The 21,139-nt window shown below is 38.5% G+C and overlaps 1 protein-coding gene and 1 long non-coding RNA gene across 9 annotated transcripts in view; both read right to left on the bottom strand.

The window, feature by feature from the left end:
• Window positions 1–158: 158 nt before the first annotated feature.
• On the bottom strand, window positions 159–4,287 carry LOC130927035 (uncharacterized). 8 transcript variants are annotated; one of them, XR_009066338.1, is made up of 10 exons: window positions 4,135–4,282; window positions 3,688–3,721; window positions 3,515–3,613; window positions 3,344–3,450; window positions 2,055–2,115; window positions 1,928–1,981; window positions 1,664–1,732; window positions 1,441–1,549; window positions 1,288–1,357; window positions 159–1,153 (listed from the first exon to the last, which is right to left on the bottom strand). It is a non-coding gene; the product is annotated as an uncharacterized LOC130927035 (long non-coding RNA). The 8 variants fall into 8 exon arrangements; XR_009066333.1 differs by lacking the exon at window positions 3,688–3,721 and having other exon boundaries at window positions 4,135–4,287; XR_009066332.1 differs by lacking the exon at window positions 3,688–3,721 and having other exon boundaries at window positions 1,466–1,549; window positions 4,135–4,287.
• A 5,014-nt stretch (window positions 4,288–9,301) lies between these two features.
• Window positions 9,302–21,139, bottom strand: part of idh1 (isocitrate dehydrogenase (NADP(+)) 1) — a 48,290-nt gene continuing 36,452 nt past the window's right edge. Inside the window, exons 6-9 of the mRNA XM_057853083.1 lie at window positions 18,850–19,001; window positions 16,446–16,586; window positions 16,204–16,366; window positions 9,302–10,024 (exon numbers count right to left, since the gene is read on the bottom strand). Of these exons, the coding sequence (XP_057709066.1) occupies window positions 9,931–10,024; window positions 16,204–16,366; window positions 16,446–16,586; window positions 18,850–19,001 (550 nt within the window). The 3' untranslated portion in view covers window positions 9,302–9,930. The remainder of the gene's footprint in view (window positions 10,025–16,203; window positions 16,367–16,445; window positions 16,587–18,849; window positions 19,002–21,139) is intronic.

The following is a 21,139-nucleotide window of genomic DNA, read 5'->3' as shown; positions in this document are numbered from 1 at the left end:
GCCGCTCTTCTCAGTACCCATCCCGCAGACAGGAAGTGACGCAATATCGCAGCTCTCAGACCGGAAATGACAACATGAAGTAGCGCTCGAGCTCCGAGCTTCCGGTTTTATCGTAATAGTTAGCGTCCATTCGAACGTAAATACTAGTTTACTTTTCTTTTCGCACGTCTTTTATTTTCGGTTTCAGCATCACTCATTATTATTTAAATAATAATTTATTTCCATGCTCCTTAAATTGATTTGGTGAAATCGGGAGATTAACTCTTTAAGCGCGGTCAGTTTGTCAAAGCCTGCTGATTTTACCAAAATGAAAAACACGGTTACAGTACATCAAAATTAAAATACACACTATTGCAATAAAGGTTTAATTAGTGACTGAAAGATCGCCTGTGACCTATCACAGTGTGTACTTTAGTTTGTCAATTGTAAAATATACTCCAATTGAGAATTATTAGAAATTGCTGTCATCCTTACATTTTCATGAACGGACACATTAATATAGCTTCATTACAATTTAATGTATCAAAAACGTAATATTCTCTCAATGTTGCAACCAAACCAATTTTGTCTTTCATTTTGCTACTTAAATTCATTCATGTGGGTGAAGATCCTAATTAACTAATTCAGAAACTATATTAAACTTTCTGCTCCAGGAAAGGCACCTTTATTTCAAACAGAAATGACAAAATAGTTGTCATGTGTTAGTTGTTTTTTTCTTTTATCCCAGACAATAGTTGTAGGTTGTTTTAATTACCTGACATTTTTCGGCAAGCACTCCCGCCTTCATCACAGGTAATTAAAACTACCTACAACTAACATCTGGGATAAAAGAAAAAAAACAACTAATTTATAAGTGTAGAAAAATGAACTCAATACAACCAGTTCTAATGTGGTAAACTTTATTTTTTTAGTTTTATTATTTTTTATTATTATTGAGAGAACACCAGATATTTTCTTTAGTCAACAATCTCCTCAAAAAAGGTAAATCCATCTTCCAGATGGTTGAAACAGAACTTGAATGGCTCCAAGACATTGTAGTTCGTGCTCATCCTCTTCCATCTGCAGGATGCTTGGGAACTCCTACTGCATTGATTCCACACCCCCAGCCCTGTCCGAGGCTTTTGTGCTGTCTTGCACAATCCTTTTAGCAAAACTGTTCATTGGAAAAGAGAAAGAAAAGAGCTATTTGAATATTACATCAGTAAAATAAAAATGATGCTTTGTTAATTTTATACTTGATTTTTCTTTTCAGGCATTGCATTAAACTAGGTATATAAACAATCTTACCATTTTTTCCCGCCATATCTTTTTGGAGTGGGCCACCACTAACTTGAAGGAGCTGTGGTTGCACCTCTTCCTAAAAATAAATCAGTGAATAAAGGGGGGCATGTTCAAAAGTGCGTCAGAGTAATGGACACTAAAAAGTCTTTAAAAGCTGACCTCAGCAATTATATTCAAATTTCACCTCTGTAACTGATAGACTGGTGGCACTTAACCCTGCAGTAATGCTTTTGCCTCATCTGTCCATAGGGCAAACTCTTTCCTGTGGCTCACATAAGTTGAAAAAATACAAAAATAAGTATTCCACATTTTCCAACAAAGAATTAAGGTGCTGTGCACCTACTTTCCTATGAATGCCATATCAACAGTTTCAAAGACTTACCATGCACCCAAGTTTGAAATTGTCCGCTAGCAATATACACCACCACTTCCTCAGAGTTGGCATATCAGTCTAACAAAATTAAAAACAAGTGTAAATAAAGAATAACGACAAGGATATTTTGTAGCCCAATTTGAATGATTAGGTGAACTTCATTTTACAATGGTTAAACTCAAAGAGAGCATCCAGAACAGTGCAAAGAGCATACTACAAATGGATAAATGAATACAAATATCACAGAAGACAAAATTGGACAGTTAAACTCACCTACCATCAACGTGAAGATGCCACAGTCTTTCCCCTATGGCTGTCCCGGAGAACCTTAACGTAAGAATTTAACCGAGTCACTTCCTTCAAGTTTTGAATCAATGAATATACACACTTTTCCAAATACCTCTATTTCACGTCCAATCCTCTCTTTCCATGTTCCCCTGTTGATTGACTGTAAAAGTTTTCTGCAATTGAAAATATAGGTTTATATTAAATACAGTAGTTAAACAATTACAAACGTGTTTCCATGCATAAGAACACCAACCAGTCAGGTTTAAATGATTCATGCAAACAAAACAATGGCGTAGGTTTGCATAGGGACGGTAGGGACATAACACGACCAACTTTTCAGGATGCTAAAGTTGTCCCCACCAACTTTTGAGCAACCTTATTTGCTTTATATTCGTCCCTACCAATGTTGAGACCGTGTCAACGCCCTTGAAACAAAACATTCGTAATTTTAGAGTGGCATTTTAGAATTTTGCTTCAAATGAATGGATGAATCATCTGGAGTGCAATTCTGCTTTAATTGAAGGGGCAACATAAAAGGATCGACTGGAACATACCTTCAAAACCAAACAAGGCTATTCTGGATCATCATGGAAACGCCATGCCAATATGAATGGATACTGAATTTCATTGGAGATAACAATAGTTCTCTGATCTCATGATTGGATCTGTTTTTCTTCCCACAAATAATTGGAATTTGGATCATTTAATTTGTTATGATTTGACTGTTCTTTGAAAATGAACCAATGCTCCAAGTTGTAGTTGTTACTAATCAGCCTTACAGGCAAATGCATGTGTGGGTCACATCCTGTAGGCTTTCACCATGTTGCAACAACATAGGGGTCAGCCACAAATATGGTCCTTCCCTGAAAAATACATAATCTATACCCACGGACATATGTTATATAAATACAAACGTACGCAGACACCTACATGAGCCCATACAAGCATTCTGTAGGCTACATAGTTAAAATAATACCCTACACACGCCAAAAAATACATTTTTATACCTTTGAATGAGCTACTTGTTAGACAAGTTATAAATATGCATTTCATATCTGCAAAAAAACAAACACAAAAAGTTACATTTTACTTAATTGTACAAGTGACATTATGTTCTTTAGAGAAACTAAATCCTAAAAATTCACAGTTGATTCCATTTCATTGTTCAGGCCAACATTCCAAAAGTCAGCACGTGTCAATCAAACTTTCTTTTTTTAGACAATCAACACAATTTCTGGCCTCTTTATATTCAAGATTTGCATAAGCTATTGAGAATGTTGATTGGTTAAATAAACAAAGAGTAAATAATCAATTATGTCCAATTGTTAACTAATATAAGGAATAATAAGCCTATCCAGATTTCCACTGAGCACAACATTTGTCTCAGACATAAAAACATACCAGCCGTTCCTGGGCAGGATGAGTTTGAACCGTCCATGAAGCTCGGCATGGTCTTATATTGTCACCATTGGTCCTGTCTGCACAGTGGGTTTTACAGTGTTCGATGTCTATCAAAAAAAAGTGTTCAGCACAGTCCAAAATCTAAAGTACATTACTACTTATGCTACTTACTTCCATTTGGATCTGTGTGACATCCCTGTATCTGCATGGGAAGACTACCATTTGGGGGTCGTGATTTAGTTTCTTCCCAATGGGGTGGTGATCAAGGAGCTAGTAAAAAAAAATAATAATAATGAAAAAATATATAGCTAAGCAGAGTAACAATATGAAGAAAAAATTACAACCTTCTCCTATTTGGATCATGTGACAACATTCAAACTACAAAGGACCAGACAAAACAAATGAAGGCAAAACAACAATACCATACAACAACAAAAACAGCGAGCTGCGAATTGCAGGCATGTACATAATGAAAAATAAGAGTGCAATATAATGAAAACTACATAAAGAAGACTGTTCATTGTGAAAAAAAAAAAGTAAAATCATTAGCAGCATTAGCCAATTCGCTGCTGAATTCATCAGTACGTATTAAACAATATAAGTAGAGCAAAGTCATATGCAGTTAGTAAAGGAAGACATTATTTAAATTACATTAAGAATACTAGATATAAGTACGGTCTTGTCAACTCAGAATAAACACTTCATATTTTCACCGCAAGTGTTGTTTAACTATTTAACATTTTTAAACATGCATACGCTTTTAAAAACTTTTTTTCAGTGCGGCCACTTACCGTGTTTTCTTCGCGAGAGGTGAAATAACGTAACTTGTTTTCGTCGCAAGGGTTGACGACATTTCCGGTCTGAGGGGACTGAGAGCAGCGGTATTGCGTCATTTCCTGTCTGCGGGATGGGTACTGAGAAGAGCGGCGCAGGGTACTGAGAGAGGCGGGCTGCAGCCAGACTCCTCTCGTCTTGTCCGGTGTTCGGCCATTCCTTACTACGCGGCGAAACGTCCTACACAATGCTCAGGGCGCTTGCGCATGCATTCACACGCATGCGCACATCGGTTAGAGGCGGTGATTACTCACTATTTTTGTTTTTATTTAGTTATTTAGAACCTTTTCACAGCCTCAAAGATACTTTTTGCATGTATTACCCTCTCATACTTTTAACCATTGTGTTTTTTTGTGTTAGCTTTGAAGCAGTTGACCACATTAGTCACGTAGCGTGTTTAAACCGTCCTTATTTGATATAACTACATTTAAGTCTTTTCTGCAGGCATTTTTTTAGTACCTTATTCCTGTATGCATCTAAACAAAACAAGTTAAGAGCGCACGGTAGTACTTTAGGTGTCAAATTCGACTAATGTAGACGTTTCGCCGATGTAGCATATTTTGGCAGAACACCGGTTCTCACGTCGCCGCCCGAGAAGTGCCATTTTCGGCTTGGGATCGTCACGACGACTGCCCTCACCTACGGTTCTACCTCGGCCGTCGTGAATGCGCTTTTTTCGTGCCGTTTGCCTTTTAGCTTTGACTTTTAATACAGTGGGTGATGATGAAAGACCACTGTTTACTGTGTCTAAAAATAATTATAGCAGACAGCAAGAAGCCAAATCAATTAAGACGCCACTTAAAGACATTAGACCCCAATCTCATTGTTAAGCCGCTTGATTTTTTCAGTGAAAACGTGCCGAATATTGCCAACAATCGTCCTGCTTTGTCAGTGTTATATCAGTAAGCCAGTGAGCATTGTTAGCATGCTAATTGAAAAATAACTCCACATCATTGCAAAGGAGGTAAATACTGTGAGCAGCAAACATAAAAACTGTCCTGTCCAAGGACACTCCCCCCCCTTTAATCAGATTTGTTTTTTCGGTCAAATTTTTTGGCACATTGTCCTCATGAGTGAATGTTTCTAATCAATTTTAATTTGGTATTATTTACTGATTTTATTACATTTTATTTTTCTGTATCAAATGGTCAAAAATGTACCTTGAGTGTATTTTTTAGTTTGGATGTGATTTTTTTTTTTAATTCAGGCAAATTGATGCACATCAAGTCTTCTCTGTTACAAACAAAACAATAAAGTTATACTTTATTATAAGTTGATCTATGTTACTTTTTTCTTTATTAGAAAAAAAGGACACAATGTTAGGCAGATGCGTATTTATAATAGTAATTTTATAGACAAATGATACTATTTACAGTGGCGGCAGAGAGTTTGGGGGGGCGCGAAACATTTACGTCTTCCTTGGGGGGGCGTGACAGAAAATAATTGAGAAGCACTGCAGTAAATGCAGTCTGTACCAAATTGTTTCAGTGTATTATTGTTGTCCACTTGGGGTCGCCATCTTCGCAGAAATGAAAAGTTTCATCCCTCTACTGTGCCGATGTTCTGACTGGGACATTACAGTTTTTCCCGATTGCTAAAGCCCAATTCCTTGATCTCTGAGCGCAATGACCAGTTGCCTAAACACATTTATTAAATCAGGCCGCTAGCTGGTTTAACTATAAACACATTCCACCTCAATCTCCAATTTCACAAAACTCTAAACACAACTGCAATTCTCTTAACACATTTACACTTAGGCTAAACACTTTCGCACTTGCCAAAACACACTTTGCGCATTCATATGAACACATTCTCATCCACTGAACACATTTTGCTCACACAATGCAAAATGGGAGACTCAGACATCAAAAGATGAACACAATAAAAGCACGGGCGTCATTGCTTAAACACGGTAACTCAAAAACTGAAGACACATGAGACTATCCACGTTGGCCTCTTGAGAATGCACATCTACTCAAAATTGATGCTCTCCTTGGGTCCTTCAACAACCAGTGTCTCCTCACATTCTTGGGAGAGCTACAGGACATCCTGATTGACCGTGAGCAGCAGAATCTGGTTCCAGCACAGCCTCCTCCTATCTCTGTCATCATCTGGGACAACATTGGCTTTCATCGCACCAACCAGAGCAGAGAGTGGTTCAATATACACCAACAATTCCTCAATGTATGTCTGCCACCCTACACACCTTTCCTCAACCCCATAGAGTTCTTCACATCATGGCGGTGGAAGGTGTATGACCGGGAATCATACAGTGGGGCAAATAAGTATTTAGTCAACCACTAATTGTGCAAGTTCTCCCACTTGAAAATATTAGAGAGGTCTGTAATTGTCAACATGGTTAAACCTCAACCATGAGAGACAATTTGGGAAAAAAAACAAACAAACAGAAAATCACATTGTTTGATTTTTAAATAATTTATTTGCAAATCATGGTGGAAAATAAGTATTTGGTCAATACCAAAAGTTCATCTTTTGGTATTGGTTCTACTTTTTTATGTACCCTTTGTTAGCAATAACGGAGGCCAAATGTTTTCTGTAACTCTTCACAAGCTTTTCACACACTGTTGCTGGTATTTTGGTCCTGTGTTTCTACCAAAAAGTTCTATTTTGGTTTCTTCTGACCATAACACATTCTTCCAGTCCTCTTCTGGATCATCCAAATGCTCTCTAGCTAACCGCAGACGGGCCTGGACATGTACTGGCTTCAGCAGGGGAACACGTCTGGCAGTGCAGGATTTGAGTCCCTGGTGGCGCATTGTGTTACTGATAGTAGCCTTTGTTACTGTGGTCCCAGCTCTCTGTAGGTCATTCACTAGGTCCCCCCGTGTTGTTCTGGGATTCTTGCTCACCGTTGTTGTTGTCATTTTGACGCCACGGGGTGAGACCTTGCATGGAGCCCCAGATCGAGGGAGATTATCAGTGGTCTTGTATGTCTTCCATTTTCTAATAATTGCTCCCACAGTTGATTTCTTTACACCAAGCGTTTTACCTATTACAGATTCAATCTTCCCAGCCTGGTGCAGGTCTACAATTTTGTCTCTGGTTTCCTTCGACAGCTCTTTGGTCTTGGCCACAGTGGAGTTTGGAGTGTGACTGACTGAGGTTGTGGATAGGTGTCTTTTATACCGATAATGAGTTAAAACAGGTACCATTAATACAGGTAACGAGTGGAGCCTCGTTAGACCTCGTTAGAAGTTAGACCATTTGACAGCCAGAAATCTTGCTTGCTTGTGACTAAATACTTATTTTCCACTCTAATTTGGAAATAAATTCTTTAAAAATCAATGTGATTTTCTGTTTTTTTTTTCCTCCACATTCTGTCTCTCATGGTTGAGGTTTGCCCATGTTGACAATTACAGGCCTCTCTAATCTTTTCAAGTAGGAGAACTTCCACAATTGGTGGTTGACTAAATACTTATTTGCCCCACTGTATTACTTGTGAAAATGAAAAGATGCGGGTTTAGAGGCATTGTTCTGGAATGGTTAAAAAGTTACTTGGGAAATCGCAAACAGTACGAAGATTGGTGACTACAGATCATCATTATTGGACATTGCAGCTGGCGTACCACAAGGCTCTGTATTGGGTCCAAAGCTCTTTAGACTATTTATCAATGACCTATGTATAACATTTTTAAAAAAATTTTTTTTCTCTTTGCAGATGACACGAACATCCTATGCTCAGGAAAAAATTGTAATGCTAATGAATGAATTAACATATCTGACTCTCTAGTTCAGGCTAAACAAATTATCAATAAATATGGAAAAAACAATATTTTACTCAATATATATATTTATATTTTATTTGGAAATAAAAAGACAAAAACTGAAGAAAAGATAATTTTAGATAATAGCGAAATTGAGCGAGTAACAGACTAAACTTTTAGGTGTAATGCTGGATGAAGAGTTGAATTGGAAGTCACAAATGAAGAATATAAAAACAAAACTAGCAAAGAGTGTGGACTACTGAATAAAACGAAACCATTTTTAAATTATAAAGCACACCATATCTTGTTCTCTTCATTAGTAATGCCATACCTCAGCTACTGTGTGGAGGTTTGGGGCAATACATATCCCAACAATTTACTGTCACTTGTGGTACTTAAAAAAAAATAAAATAAAATAAATGGACTGTTCTTGGAATCCAAGCAGTTAAAATTCCTGGATCCAGTCAAATTCAAAACGGCCATAATCATGTTTAAGGCACGGAAAAACGCATTACCTGGAAATATACAAGTTTTGTTTTCAAATAGACAAGGAGGGTATAATCTGAGAGGGGAGTTAAACTTCAAAAAGCAGTATCACCGTACAACAAAAAAAAAGAGCTTTTGTCCTTCAATTTGTGGTGTGGACTTGTGAAACATTTACTGAGGACCTAAAGAAGAGCGCTAATATGAGCGTGTTTAAGAGAAAATACAAAGATCTTGTTTTCTGTAATTATAGTAATGAATGATAGGATTTATGTTGAGAACATGTTGAGTGATGCCAACTATTGTTCTTTAGGCATTATTGAACTGTTGTGAATTGGATTTGTTTTGTCTGATTCATAGTGAAGATTATGTAGCGGACAAAGGGGTAGGATTCATATGTTTTGTTTTTTTACTTCTTCCTACTCCTTTTCGAGTCTTATGTTTTGTTTGTAATTTGTATTCTTGTATATCCATAATGTATTCTTGTATATCCATAATGTGATAAATTCAATCAATCATAAAAAAAGTAGAAGCAGTTACTCACAATGTTACTCATTACTTGAGTACATTTTTTTGGACAACTACTTTTACTTGAGTAATATTATTTTGAAGCAACGCTACTCTTACTTGAGTAAAATTTTTGGCTTGGTGGGGGGGGGGCACTGTTGACAAATATAGATGCAGCCACTTTATAATGTTACTTGTGGTCATCTACGGTGAATACTCAATTATGGTTTTGCCGTGGTATGTAATCCTATTTCTCGTATCTCTTCTAGTCTTTCCCCTCAAATCCTTTTGCTGGTAAGAGGCATTTTCAATGAACACCATAATGTATCATTTTACCACATTCAGATCCACCATTCTGCATGACCTTGCAAGTGAACGGTGTCTTAAAAACCAGACAAAAACATCAGAAAGACAATTTAATGAGGTTCTATGGCAGGATATTGTTACAAAGATGCAAACACACAACACTCAAAGAAATACACCAAATTTTGTAAATGTAAAAATCAGAGCTGTCCAATAATTACTTTTTTACCGGTATCCTGATGTTGTCCAACTCCAAGCAAGCACAGCTGCTGTGCAAAACTGTGTGACCAGCCCTTGCACAAAGGCTGCAGGCTTGTACATTAACCTATATCCCAGTACACATCATAGCGCAAAACAGTTATTTTCAGATGATTTTTATCGGCTGGCCAATAATATCGGACAACTCTCGTAAAAATGAATTAAACTTCATAGGTTAAACATAAAAACAGGTCATTATTATTCAACATTAGAATTATCAATCATCAATTTGCTCTGAGCTTGTCTGTCGACACTGCGCAAAACAAAGCATAGCTCCACATTTTTTTGTCCAAAACACAAACCTATATAATATGGTATGTGTGATTTAAAAAAGAAAAATTGCAAGGCTTTTTGTATCTTACATTGTACTTCATTTGAGTACAGTCACTCCACTCCCACCTGTGTAAATGAATGAATGTATTTTGCAGTCTGAAGTCCATCTGAAAATGTGGGTGTCTCTTGTTGTCTCCAGGTGCATCACAACTTGGGTTGATTTGCAAGCTTGGCCTTCAGGTTCTCTGCCAGCTTGTCGAGGAACTCGAAGGTGTTCAGGTAGTCGGCACGTGTTACACTGTAGCAGAAGAAGATTGGTGGGAACATTGATCAGGTTTTTAATGGACAGGTTACTGAACCAATACCAGCAATATTTAGTTAGGGCATCAATTCGTACTTCATCATCAGAAAGAAGATATTATTACTAGGGCTTTCAAACGATTAAAATTTTTAATCGAGTTAATCACAGTTTAAAAATTAATTAATTGTAATTAATCGCAATTAATCGCAATTCAAACCATCTCTAAAATATGCCATATTTTTCTGTAAATTATTGTTGGAATGGAAAGATAAGACAGATATACTGTATACATTCAACATACTGTACATAAGTACTGTATTTGTTTATTATAACAATAAATCCACAAGACGGCATTAACGTTAACAATTTATCTGTGAAAGGGATCCACGGATAGAAAGACTTCTTAATAAAAGATAAATGTGAGTACAAGTTATAGTAATTTTATATTAAAAGTAAAACCCCTCTGTATGTTTTCGTTTTAATATATTTGTAAAATTTTGGGCAAAATGAATGTCAGTGGTGGCGGCAAATGGTATATCTTCTCTGCGTTATGTTCAATACAGGGTGTTTAGAAAAAGTTTATCTCCTGTCATTTTTCCCCACGTCGCTCACCACAATAGTTACAATTATTGTGGAAGAGATGCCAAAGCATATGCCAATAAGTAGCGCAGCCCCTCTCTTGAAGGCATACATATGGGGTTATATTGCTGACACTATTCTTAGCATACGTTTGTGTGTCGTCCTTTCAGCGTACCTAGCACCAAGCCCCTCGCCCCTCCCCTTTCTCTTCGTGTCTCTCTGTGTACAGCAGCTAAGCCACTGCCAAACCTCGCTTCAGACACGTGAAATTAGAGAGAGCGACACAAAGAGAGAGGGAGAGAGCGCGAGACAGAGGGAAAATGACAGAGCCGGTGTTCTGACGAATGGGCGGCACTCATCCTACACTTCAAAGAGTGAACTCCCGTACTCTTTGTACGGGAGTTTACTCCACTCACTTGTCTCTGCCTCTTTGCTCCCAATATACATAAAACGGCGCCATTTTAGTCTGTTTGCGGCAATGCATGAGTAGGTCGTCCCGTGCATGCGTTAATTGCGTTAAATATTTTAACGTGATTAATTTAAAAAATTAATTACCGCCTGTTAACGCTTTAATTTTGACAGCCCTAATTATTACCCAACAACAACAACGGCGCGTCGGAAGTTTCCCCTCAGCACAGCCTACTGCAGTACTTCTCAAATAATGGGGCCAGAGCAATGCCGAGGGTGGCGCATGTGACCACTGGGAACATACAGTAGGCCTGAACGATATTGGGAAAAACTATTGCTGTGATTTTTTTGGGGTTTGCGATATATTGCGATATTATATTGCGATATTAAAAAAAAATTATATATATATTTTTTCAAGATATTTTCACAAGATGACTTAAATAGCTGTTTGGAAAGACTTTAGATCACCACAGTGTACAGTCATCCCTTGTTTTTCGCGGTTAATGGGGACCAGAACCCGCCGCGATAAGTGAAAAACCGCGAAGTAGCCCACCCCCCCATTTAAATTTTTTTTTTTTTTTTGTGTGTGTTTTTTGTGCCCAATGTATTTATTCAGATTTAGCATTGGAAAGAGATACATACAGGTTGACCCCAAAAAAAGTTTACACTCAGTTGACTGCTTGTTTAAAAGCCATTGAAACATATCTAAATTGGTTGTCATGCTTAAGTGATTCATTAAGGTCACTCAATGCAGCTGGAAATCTCTCATCTCTACAATTCCTGTGCTTCTGCTGAAAATGAAGAAAACTTTAGCTGTACCTGAATTGCTGCGTGCCGGTCTGACACCTACTGAGATTGCAGCAAATCTGAGAATATCCAGATGTGCAGTCTACAAAGTTAAAAAGAAGCTGAAAGATATTGGAACAGCCTCACAAAAACCTGGGTCTGGAAGTGCCGATCTGTGCGGACCAAAAAGTTGATTGACAAGGTGATATGTGGCCACCCCAGAGTCCAGATCTCAATCCCCTGGATTATAGCATATGGGCAACTGTGGAGGACAGTGCCTGTAAGAAGCCACAAACTTCTGTGGCAGCCTTGGAGAGGTCCATTGTTAGATCTTGGGAAAAGATGACAGCATCCTACATAAAGAAGCGTTCCGCAGGCGCCTGGAGGCTGTTGTGACACTTAAGGGAGGACACATTGAAAAATAGAGTGTACTGTACATGTTCTTTACAATAATGTATAATTTGTGATTCAATTCTAATTCTAAGCTGAATAAACATGGCATTTAAGTTGTATTATGGCAGTGTAAACTTTTTTTTGGGTCACCGTGTATAAGACATGTTTTTTTCTCACTCCTCCCCACCAACCCCCCCCCAAGTGATTTAAAAAATGTATATAAATAAATGGTTTTTAAGCACTTCAAATTTCATAATTATGATAAGTTTTAAACATAACTGTCCAACCAAATCATTTTTGAACAAGAATAAAGTACTGTAGCAGATAAATGCTTGGCTTTATTAAATGCTTCTGTTTATCTACTTTAGCTGTGACCGTTGATGTGACATGTAGAAATTTCAAACTCCTCATGATCACTTCTGGCATTTAAATGTCTCCAACGTCCCCACAGTACACACATTCATTCCAGCGCGGCTTCCTTGCAACTGTTTAACAAGTTAAACGATGATTGACAGATGCCCGTGTGAAGTCTGCTTCTTTGGCCAGATCAAAGCCATTGTTGTGCCACAGTGACTGAGAGGATCAAAAGGCTGGGAGAGGGAGGGTAGGAGGCTGTGCGCAGACCAGAAAGTGAGGCGTATGTGGATCAAAAAAAGAAAAACTATCGCACGTGCTTGCGATGGGACTATTGCGCACACGCACATCGCGATGGCGATGTTTAAACGATATATCGTTCAGGCTTAACATACAGTATATTTTTTTGCCACACTAGAATAAAATGCAATTGTACATCCACTCAGAGATAGTAGCCCTCTCGTTTTCAGGTCTTTTTCATATTAGACTAAGGCAGGAGTGGGCAAACTATTCCACAAAGGGCCGCAGTGGGTGCGGGTTTTCGTTATAACCTATCAAGAGGAAACCTTTTCACCAATCTGGTGTCATACAAGTGCAATCAGTTGATTGCAATCAGGTGCATCTTGTTTCCCCGGACCTATTATTGGTTAAACTGCCTGTGCTTGATCAGTTGTAACAAAGACCAGGACCCACTGCGGCCCTTGAGGACCGGTTTGCCCACCCCTGAACTAAGGCTGGGTTCACACCGCAGGTCTTAATGCACAAATCCGATTTTTTGTCATAGCTGTTTTTGGCGTGCCAGTTCAGACCGCCTTTGTCCATTGAGCCCGTTCAAGTATTACGCATGCGCACTAATTCGTAGTCCGACACGCGCTGAGCAAGACGACCCGCATGCGCAGAAGTATCAAAACAAATGACTACACATGCCGGCTGTCATCTGTCATTCCAGGGAGATCATATTTTGATTTCCAAAAAGAGAACACAAATAACAGACATATTCCCTGTCTGATATATTCCCTGTTTAGGCTTATATTCAAAGTTTACATGGATCGATAGCATGCAGGCACTGTCTGTGCATGACACACACACATACAGACAGTTCGCCCCGACTCTCATATAGAGCAGAGAGAAAACCGAGCATTGTCATGCTTAACTTCAACCCATTTTTATTTTTTCTGACTGTTGTCAAGCACGACCCTTCCCAAAAATCCATGTTCAAAGCAAGCTAGCAGCTGCACTGCTACCGGAGCGCCCTGTCGCTCTCGCTCTTTGATGACGTAATTGCTGCATGAATTCCGATTTGTGAGATATGACAGTTCAGACCGCCGTGACGTTCTGGAAAAATGTGGCCCAGATCAGATTTGAAATGGTCCACTTCTATGCGACTTGTCCCGTTCAGACTGTCACTCGAGCCAGAAAAACATATAAAAAATCGGATTCGTGCATTAAGACCTGCAGTATACAGTGGGGAGAACAAGTATTTGATACAAATACTTGTTCTCCCCACTGTATGTACCTAGCCTAAGAGGACCATGGTCCGGTTGGAGAGCTATCTCGCAACAACACTTGCAAATGACTTATTGAAAAGGTTCAGCATTCACACTGCGCAACTGAACTTTCCAAATAGCATCACACGGACTAAAAGCTCGCTCACTGATTGGACAAATAGAAGAGGAAATACCTCCCCCCTGGGAGGGGAGGGAGTAATGCAGCATAAATTAAGTGGCCGCTCGGCCAGCAGCGGGATCGCTCCCTCCTGATTGTACACCAAGCGAACTGGAGTATTTAAAAAATGCATGGAGGAAAATTAAACCACGTAAGGGAACCACGTGGTACCCCAAGTCGCACAGGCGCCTAATCGCTCTCACTTTCGGGACTTTTTGGATTGTCAAATTATCGCTATTTCCAGGAGAGCGAGGCTCACGAAACGGCCGCCACGAGAGGCTCCGCCTGTCTTGACCACTGCCACTCTCACACGGTCCGTTCAGGAACAGCATGCAAAATTTAAAAATTAAACAATAAAATTTAATAAAATATCAATAACTATTTGAGAAGTACTGCTTTAGAATAGAATAAGTCTTTATTGTCATTGTCAACTACGGAACATTGTGAACAACGAAATTCCAGCGGCACTCTAGTATAAACATTGTATCTAATAAAATATGATAGAAAAATATATGCTCTAGAGCTATTCGTGAATAATTATAGCTTGCTTAGATCATCAGACACTAAATGTAATCCTAGCATTAGCGTAACATTCGTGTTAGCATTGGCTTCAGAATGTCGAGCATCCTCTTAAAACACTGGCCAGTCTAACGCAGAGCCACTTGGCTTTTCTGGTCATCGAGTCTAGAGGAATTTTTTTTTTAACACAGTTTGTGGCTTCTGTGTAGGGTTAATTGAAAATAATGTACTGCTTTTCCTGCTGAGTGTGGATTAAGATCACAAAGTTGGTGTTGTCTTTGTAGATGCTACAATATGTGCTCGTCTGTCTATGTTCATTTAGAATGGTTGGAAACCTTAATCCATTTTTTGGGTAAAACTTTTGAATGCTACAGACGAAAACATTTTGACTATCTGTCGACTAAGACTAGACGAAGACAAAAACATTTTAAAATGACTAAAATATGATTGAAATTTTGTTTTTCGGCCAAGTGTTTTCAATTTTAAGTTTCAGCTAAGAATTTTGCTTTCAGTACTCCCCTAATGTATGTACAGTGGTAGCTCTACATACGAAGTTAATTCGTTCCAGGACCTTGTTGGCAAGAGGAAATGGTCTATGTCAAGCAGGATTTTTCCATAATACATTATATTTCCATTAATTTATTCCAAAGCCCGAAAACCTACACTAAATCCCTAATAAATATTGCTTGTACTATTACAAATAGCAATTACACATAGCAAAACAAATACATTTTAAATGAAACTCAAAATAATAATCCATGATAATATTAATAATTCCTGTAATAACGGAACGAATCGGGTTCTAATGTGGCGGACGTTTTTTGCTGTACCTGAATGCACCCCGAAGCTGACGTTACGGAGAGATCGAGAGTGCGGTCGTATTTTACTTTTTCTTTTTAATGTTTTGTTGCTGTCGTAAACTGTAGCGGTCAGTAGGCGTGTTGTGTTGGCAAAGTTGATGGAATAAATGATTGGAAACCTGATGAAGCTGGCGATTTCTTTGGCCATGTTACCACAATAATAATTGTCACCTTAACTTATAAAGACGAGAACGGAGGTCGGAGGAGGACAGTCGAGATTGACATTCTACAACCGTATTGTCGAGCCAGTTCACGGATTCACACACCATGCTTATATTTTTCTCTCATTTCCATCTTCATTTCAATGGTAAGCCTTTTTCCTTTTTTCCCCACCTGCACTAACCTTAGTGGAACCAGTGTTGATTTCTCTCACAAGAAATTACGGCCTGCGTCCGTCTTCCGGCAAAACAAACTGCCGCTCTGTCGTAAATTGTCGTATTTCGAGCATGTCGTCGGATGTAGAAACAAATGGCGAGTCAAATTTTACGCCGCATTTCAAAAAGATTGTGTGTTGAAGCGATCGTATGTCGAGGTACCACTGTATGTATCATCTGACCACACTCCAGTGGAAGATGGTCAAAACCAGTTGTTATGTTTTTTAAAAAGACTAACTTTGGCAGTCCTTTGATGCAGATGGCCAAATCCTTGGTCATGAAGCCCGCCTCGATGGTCTCTACGCAAACAGCCTCCAGTGCTTCTGAGAACACACGCAGCTCTACGTTGTTGTCCAGTTTTGCCCTGTGAAGGAGGCCCCGCGTCCACGCAAAAATGGAGGCTGCAAGGACAGAGATCCTTCAATCATTATCTCACAAGAAAAGAACGTCTACAATTGGCTTTTTGATGTTGCTCATTACCTATGGGGTTCGTGGAGGTTTCTTTGCCCTGCTGGTGTTGCCTGTAGTGTCGCGTCACTGTGCCGTGCGCCGCCTCAGATTCTACGGTTCGTCCGTCGGGACAGATCAGCACACTGGTCATCATACCCAGAGAACCATAGCCTAAAAGTGGGAAAGACTTGTCACAGACTCTGATAATTTTATCTTAATTATCCATTTAAACACAGAAAATGTTAACCAGATAAGATGATCGAAGAAACTTTTTTTTTTAGTTATGATTTTTTAAATTCAATTCATTAATGAAAATAAAAATAGGTCGCATCACTCAATGAAGTGCAGGGGTCAAAGCTAGAGGGAAAAAGTAGCGTCTTACAGAGCAGAATTTACAGTAATCCATTAACTTTCACCAAAAGCAATCACAAACACAGAGCAAATTTTGACATTTTTACAAAATTTGTGAAATAACGCGGACATTTGAATGAAAACCTTTTCCTAAACCTTTTTACTAAATTATGTTATGAGAAAAACATGAATTATTGGAATTGATGTAAAAATCAGGGCTATTAAACGATTAAAATGGTTAATCGAGTTAATCACAGCTGAAAAATTAATTAATCGTAATTAATCGCAATCCAAACCATCTCTAAAATATGCCATATTTTCTGTAAATTATTGTTGGAATGGAAAGATAAGACAAGACGGATGTATACATTCAACATACTGTAGATAAATACTGTATTTGTTTATTGTAACAATAAATCCACAAGATGGCATTAACATTATAAACATTCTGTGATAGGGATCCACGGATAGAAAGACTTGTAATTCTTAAAAGATAAATGTGAGTACACGTTACAGTAATTTTGATAGTTTGTATATTGTGACTAAATATTGCCATCTAGTGCCAACTGCAAGTCTTTCTATCCATGGATCGCTTTAAGAGAATGTTAAAATGTTAATGCCATCTTGTTGATTTATCGTTATAATAAACAAATACAGTACTTATTTACCGTATGTATATATCCGTCTTGTGTCTTATCTTTCCATTCCAACAATTTACAGAAAAATATGGCATATTTTATAGATACTTTGAATTGTGATTAATTACGATTAATTAATTTTTAAACTGTAATCAACTCGATTAAAAATTTTAATTGTTTGACAGCTCTACTTTAAACCAGTCCTAGTCGGGTTGCCAAGATATTGACTTGCTGCCATTTGACAGTTTATATTCTCAATCTCTTCGATGCTCGTTGCATCCTTTGTTATTTTCATTTGTCTGCCTCCCACTGTGGTTTTCCCTTTTTTTTTTTTAATTTTAATTTTTTTATTGACAACCGAGTGTTATGGACCCTTTTTTTGTCACCTTTTCACGATTGCATGTTGTTTTGTGTGTTTAATAAACCCTTGTCCGTAATTCCTCAGTTATTGTTGTCTGCTTTGGGGTCCAACCTTGCTTCTGCATTCGTGGACCGTAACAGAGCTGTTGGTTTTCATCTGAGGACTTGAGTTACGGATTGCATCTAATAGGTCAATACACATACTACCGATGTTGAAAAAAATAACATGGTCCTTGTTAGAGGTGGGAATCTTTGGGCACCTAACGACTGGATTATGATTCCGAGGCTACAGTACGATTATAAATCGATTGCTGATGCCCCCCCAGCTGCTTTTAATGTTTCATACATTAGTTCCAAAATTGTTCAAAAATCCTCTCAGGCTAAACCAAACTACTATTTCAGTATCAAGTTAACAGTTAAAGAAGTCCACGGATAGAAAGACATGTAGTTCTTAAAAGATAAATGTTAGTACGAGTTATAATAATTTTATATTAAAACCCCTCTTAATGTTTTTGTTTCAATAAAATTTGTAAAATTATTTTAACTAGTAGGTCGTCATTGTTGTTGACGTCGCTGGGCGGTGACATCACATGGCCACGCTGCCAGAATTCCAGGTGTCACTCTTTAATTATGTAAGGTAGTGGTTTAAATACGCCACAAGGTGTCAATGTCGAGTTTTAAATGAATTAGGGATCAAGCCAATGAGTGCGCTTTGTCCCTTGCGTAGTTTTCCTTTCATCCACAGTGAGGTGTAAGGCAGAGAGAAAGGAGAGTGGATACAGGCGTTCAGATTCGTAGCTCGGACCGCCCCGTTTATTGGCATAAGCTTCAGCAAATCATTCGCAACAAACATAAGTAGCTGATTGATTTTTGCCGTCTCAAAGTGCTTTGAATGGAAAAGCGCCATACAAGTGTAATTCGTTTGTTCCATTTGCAGATTTTTTTTTAACTTGTTATAAGTAATAAGTAATTTGTTTAAAATAAATACTCAGTGCAAGGTTCCATAACCTAAATACTTGATTACCCTTTTACTGCTATTTAGATCTGTTTTGCTGCTTCGTTCACCAATCTCAGACTGTACCAACCTTGAGCCACAGAGTCGGATTGTACGTCTCCATCGTAATTCTTGCAGGCCCAAATGAATCCTCCATCTGACTTCATGGCCTGGGCCACCATGTCGTCTATGAGCCGGTGCTCATACCAGATACCTTTGGTTTCAAACTGAGCGCGGTATTCCCTGTCAAAGCAAAATAAACAAGTCTGCTCCTGTATTTTTCCAAACAGTTTTAAGAGGAAGCCATCACGCAAAGTCGATTAATCTGTTCTTAAACCAACACACTCATCTAATTTTTCTTTTACATGCAGTGTTTTGAATATTATTATTCAAAGGTGATCATTTGCTAAAATCAATTGTTTATCTGTTTGAACATTAAATATCTTTGCAGTGTACTTAATAAAATATAGTTTGAATATGATTTTCATGAGTTACATTTTATTTATTTTGAACAAAACATCCCGACTTCATTGGAATTACTTAAACCTTTTTGGAACTCAGAATTTAGGAACTTCCTAAATTCCAGGATGTCCAGCACATTCCGGGACTGTTGGTAACCTTAATGCGCATGCGTACCAGTCATTAGAGCAAGAGAGAGAGTTCACTGCTACTGTTGGGTTGCTAAATCAATAACACTAGGATGAGTTGAGTGTTAGATTGTCTTTTGTGTTGTTAGATCCAGTGTGTCTCTGTCAGAGGCCAATTATATTGTTTCTATTCTTTGTTGATGAGACTAACTACTTAGCATATAGCGTTAGGGCAGTTAGCGATAATGCTAATTAGTGTCTTAAAGCAACACTAGGTAACTTTTCAGTTTTGGTCAATTTTAGCAACACAGGTGGACAAAAGCGGAAGTGTTTTGCTTTAAGGAAAACTGCATTTTCCATGAGGACCAGCGCACAGTGTTGTAAAATCCTGGTCTCCCGGTCACCTGCTGATGGACTAAACAACATTCCTGTTTTCAGCGGCTGTGTGAAGGATAAATAGTAATGAGGTAATGAATCCATTTGTGGCTAAACAATTGTATATGAGGATGTTGACAATAAGAAATGTTTGATTTTTTACCGTAATCGCCAACCGGCGCTCCGACCCCCAGCCCCACCTGAACTCATCAGCGGTGGGGGGGGGGACGTCACACTAGCGAGTGAAAGTCGGGCCAATCTTTATTTTTAAGTGTCCTTTAATCCTGGTAGCCTCCCTTTTTCTTTCTTTTTTTTTTTTTTTGGTCTCCTCAGACAGAACCTTTGTCTCTTTTGTTTTTCTGCCATGATTGCTGAATTTGCGCGAAAGCATTCGCATCCACTTTCGTCTTTATGACGAATAAGGAAAAGGGGAAGTGACGTATGCCGTATAGACCCCACTCACATGATGTCACAACCACACCTCCGCGCCATATTGTCAGTCAGGTCGTCGTGTTTACGCATTACTGCTACGTAAATTCCTCCTATTATGGCGTGTTTTTCTGCTCGTTAACATAAATAATCATAATGGTGAAGGCGTGTGTGGCGTTTGGTTGCAGTAACAGAGAAGATAGACGGAGAGACTTGAAATTCTACCGTATTCCGAGAGACCCGGAGAGGAGAGCGAGATGGCCTGCTGCAATTCGACGAGAAAACTGGGCACCAAACGATCACCACAGATTATGTAGTAGTCATTTTATATCTGGTAAGATGCATTAAATATATATTTAGAGGGTTTTGGGCTGACAACCAAAATTAAGATCATTGCGAGGCTAATCGCCGACAACGTACAGTTTAAAATTCAAGATGCTTATTTCTTCCACCATCATTACATTTTGAATAATATTTAGCTGGTACCAAGTGAAAGAAGCGGGCCTCGTCTATGGATCATCAGTTAAACAGATGTGTCCAAACCTTTTGCAAAGGGGGCCAGATTTGGTGTGGTAAAAATGCGGGGGGCTACCTTGGCTGATTTACATAGAACAATATATTTAAACAAATTTTAGCAATCCCTTCTGTGTGTCACATTTGCTTTATTATATTTTTTTCATTCATAATTTCAACAGTCTCATCTTTGTGGCGTTCTCTTTCGACACTCGGGCCCTTGCGAAATACTGCTGCTGTGAAATTAAACTAGCTTCAAGTTGCTATAATTTCTCGCTGCGTATCTTCCCTGTAATGTTGTCGTACATGTCAGCGTGTCTTGTTCGGTAATATCATTATCGAGTCACATCGAACTCTTTGAAAACAGCGACTGTCTCTTTGCAAATGAGGCAGACACAGTTGTTGTGTGTGTTATTGAAGAAATAGTCCAATATCCACCTATCCTTGAAGCGTCGGCCATCGCAGTCAACTTTTTTA

This window comes from Corythoichthys intestinalis, chromosome 12 (genome assembly GCF_030265065.1).
Source record: "Corythoichthys intestinalis isolate RoL2023-P3 chromosome 12, ASM3026506v1, whole genome shotgun sequence".
In the NCBI taxonomy this organism is placed as follows: Eukaryota; Metazoa; Chordata; class Actinopteri; order Syngnathiformes; family Syngnathidae; genus Corythoichthys; species Corythoichthys intestinalis.
The sequence above is the reverse complement of the archived record's forward strand: the minus strand, read 5'-3'. Positions and strand labels throughout refer to the sequence as shown.